Source organism: Pinus tabuliformis, chromosome 4_2, assembly GCF_031772625.1.
Source record: "Pinus tabuliformis cultivar Carrire ecotype Pingquan chromosome 4_2, CPIR1, whole genome shotgun sequence".
Taxonomy (NCBI): Eukaryota; Viridiplantae; Streptophyta; class Pinopsida; order Pinales; family Pinaceae; genus Pinus; species Pinus tabuliformis.
Genome location: NC_142304.1, coordinates 886988344 through 886991783, shown reverse-complemented (window position 1 = coordinate 886991783; position 3440 = coordinate 886988344). Strand labels below are relative to the sequence as shown.

General features: G+C 44.7%; 1 protein-coding gene across 1 annotated transcript; it reads right to left on the bottom strand.

Annotated features, from left to right (window-relative positions):
- Nucleotides 1-1397: 1397 nt before the first annotated feature.
- Nucleotides 1398-2717, bottom strand: LOC149172541 (uncharacterized). Its single transcript, XM_089426356.1, has one exon. The coding sequence runs from the start codon at nucleotides 2715-2717 to the stop codon at nucleotides 1398-1400; it is 1320 nt and encodes a 439-aa protein (XP_089282482.1).
- Nucleotides 2718-3440: the final 723 nt, after the last annotated feature.

Here is a 3440-nt window from a genome sequence, read left to right as displayed (position 1 = left end):
GTGCTGTCTCGGGCAGTTCAAATATTTGATTTCCAGAACCCTTTTCCACCAGGAAGAAGAACCAGTGATGAGCCTCCAAACGATCTTCCCTTTGAAGGCAAGACTAAGAAATTTGGGGGATCTAACTTTGAGACCTCCTCTGTCCTGGGTTTGGATGACTTGTTTCCAACTGACTAGATTGAATTTCTTTTTATCAGTTTTCCCTCCTTGCCAAAGGAAGTGGCGAAGGATTACATCCATTTTGTTATGAAAGGAAGCTGGGGCTTGATATAAGGAAAATCGATAAAGGGGGAGAGAGGTAATACCAGATTTAAGGAGGATGAGCCGGCCTGTTGGGTTGAGCCAGGCTGAGCCCCACTGCTACACTTTCCACTTCACTTTGTCAATGATGATGTCCCACGTTCCTGCCTTCAGAGGTCCTAGGCTTACAGGCATACCCAAATATGAGAAATGCATCCACTCAAGGTTGCAAGGGACTCCAAAAATATTTGCGATATTGTGGATGGCCTGATTTGTTGCATTCCATCCATATATACAACTTTTTAACTGATTAACCGAACCTCCTGAGTACCCCATAAATTTTTCAAGAAGGATCTTGAATCTCCTTGCTATAGTGGTGGAGGCTCCTCCAATTAACAAGGTATCATCTGCGAACTGAGAGTGATTGATATTCTTGACTCCATTTCCGTATTTGATTCCAGTGATGAGGCCCACTCTTCTATTGTAGTCCAGAGCTTGGCTGAAGGATTCAGCCATAAGGATGAATAAATACGGGGAAAGGGGGCAACCCTGTCTGAGACCCCGGGAGGATTGAAAGGCTTTTCCTGGTCTGCCATTAACCAAGGGGGAGATCCAAGGCCCAAAAATGCAAGCAGTGATGAGACTAATGAAAGGCAGCTCAAATCCCATCTTTTTTAAAACAACAATAAGGAAAGAATGCCTAACTCTGTCAAAGGCGTTAGCAAGGTCGAGTTTAAGGATAAACCCTTTCTCCTTCCTAGAAAGGCTCGAGTGAATGGCTTCTTGGACTAAGAGAATGGAGTCAGTAATTTGTCTGTTGGCCAAGAACCCTCCTTGATTGTCCGAGATCAGAGAAGGGAGGAGGGGCTTGAGGCGGGAGGCAAGGATTTTCAAAATTTTTTTATAGGAGGAGTTGCAGAGGGAAATGGGTCTAAACCGAGAAAAGGAAGTGGGCATGTTTTCTTTAGGGATGAGAGCCAAAAAAATGGCGTTGGTGTATCCTCCTATTTTGCCTTTTCTCTAGATCCATCTGATCATCTTTGTCAAGTCCTTTTTTATTAAACCCCAAAAGCCTTGTAAAAACAAATGGGGAATCCATCAGACCCAGGAGCCTTATCAGGATTCATAGACTAGATTGTTCTTCTGATTTCTTCCTCTTATATTTCCTTTGTCAGGTTGTCGTTCATTTCTCGCGTGATTTCCTTGGGAAAGTATTGAAGAAGGTTACCATAATCCTGTTCTCCTTTGGTTTCCATTAGAAGCTCTCTGTAATAATCAGTGGTAGCTCTTTTGATGGATTCTTGGGTATTTTGCTGGATGCATTCATTGTCCAAAATTGAGCTGACATTGTTCCTGAGTTTTCTTGTCGTGGCCTGTTTATGAAAAAAGGCAGTATTTTTGTCACCACCTTGAAGCCAGAGCTGCCTTGACTTTAGTCTCCATTTTAGCTCTTCTTCTTTGTTTATGTGACTCAACTGTGCATAGAGTAATCCTTCTTGCTCCTTATTTTGTTGAGAGAGGCCCTGAACCTCTATTGTTCTTTGAATGCATTCAAGTTCAGTCTTAATTTTCTTTTTGGTCTCTTCAGGTTCTTTGTAGTTGGTTCTAGCCCATTCTTTGATGACCTGTTTGGTTCTTCTCAGTTTAGATTCCCATATGAAACCTGGTGAGCCTTCGACGTGCTGGTTCCAGGATCCCTGTACAATTTCTCTGACCGTCGGATCCCAATTCCACAGAGGAATGTATCTAAATGGGATTGGCCCAAGAGGACAGTGAGCTTCTAGCGTAAGTGTAATGGGGTAATGATCAGAGGCTAAGGTGGATAAAATGCTAGCATACCCCACAGAAAAGGAGGAGAGGAACGATACATTAATTAAGAATCTGTCCAGCCTTTCCATTATATTGTCGTTGCCAAGCCTGCGGTTGCTCCAGGTGTACCTGCGATTTTTTGGTACAACGTCCACCAGTTCATGATCTCGGATAATTGCTTCCAAACGACCTCTGGAAGGGTCAGGCGAAAAGCAGCCTCCCCTTTTTTTGTTGGCGTGTAAGATCAGGTTGAGATCGCCTGCCACTATAATGTTTGAAGTCGTTTCTATATCGATAGTAGCCTTTAAATCGTCCCAGCAACTTTCCTTTTCTCTGTAGTGGTTGGGGGTGTAAACATTGTAGACAACTGCTGTTTGATTATCGATTTTGTTTTCCAGGACCGTTCTGATCCAATGCTGATGTAAATTAACTGTTGTGCAGTTCCATTTGTTGTGGTCCCAAAGGGTGGAAATTCCACCGGAGGCTCCTCTTGAGTCACTGATACAGCCTTTGTATTGTTTCTGCTGATCAATAATTCCTCTAATTTCTTGCTGCTCTAGTTTTGTCTCCTGAATCAAAATTATGTCTGGTTTTTCACTATGTATAAGATCTCTGAGGGCTAATACTTTTGAGGGGTGCCCTAGACCCCTGCTGTTCCAAGACAACATTTTCATCATTGGGTGACTGGTTTACGGAGAGGTGCTCGCCTCTCTTGTGTTGTCTCCTTCTCATGTTGCCCCAAGATGAAAGCTTCTATAGGGGTTTGGGTGCCCATGGCTATGTCTTTTTGAGCGTTCTCGTCTCTGTGCTGCTTGGCTGATTTTCTTCTAGGACCTGGTTTCTTGAAAGAGTCGTCGGAGGATCCATGATCTTTAGACGAGCTTCTAGTGAGCCTAGGGAGAGGGGGATCGAGAGAAGCCTACGAAGGGGTGATCAGGGAGGGAGAAGGATCTGAAGGTTCGGAGGGGATCAAGGGGAGTAGAGAGGGATCCTCAGGAGGGGGGTCGAGGGAAGATAAAACAAAGAAGGGGTTGGAAGAGAAAGGGAGGGGCATATCAGGAGGGGGTTGAGCAGGAAGGGGCAGGAGGACGAGGAGGGGTGAGGAGCAGAGGGAACAGGAGGATCGGATTCCAGAGGAGCTTTGGATGCTGGGGCAGACTTCTTCTTTTTGACTGGTTCCCAATGGCCTTCTTGATCTTCGTTCTCTGCAACAACACGATTAGGACATCTATTGGCAAAGTGGCCATATTCGTGGCATACCTTGCATTTAAAAGGAATCTGCTCGTAGTCGAGCTGCTGGATATGGCTCCATTTGTCCACTTTCATTTTTATCGCTTCAGGGAGTCCTTTTTCGAGATCCAATTCGACACAAATCCTCGCACATGCCTGCA

Coding starts and splice junctions, on each gene's coding strand:
- LOC149172541 (XM_089426356.1), bottom strand. CDS start 2,717: ATGTTGTCTTGGAACAGCAGGGGTCTAGGGCACCCCTCAAAAGTATTA.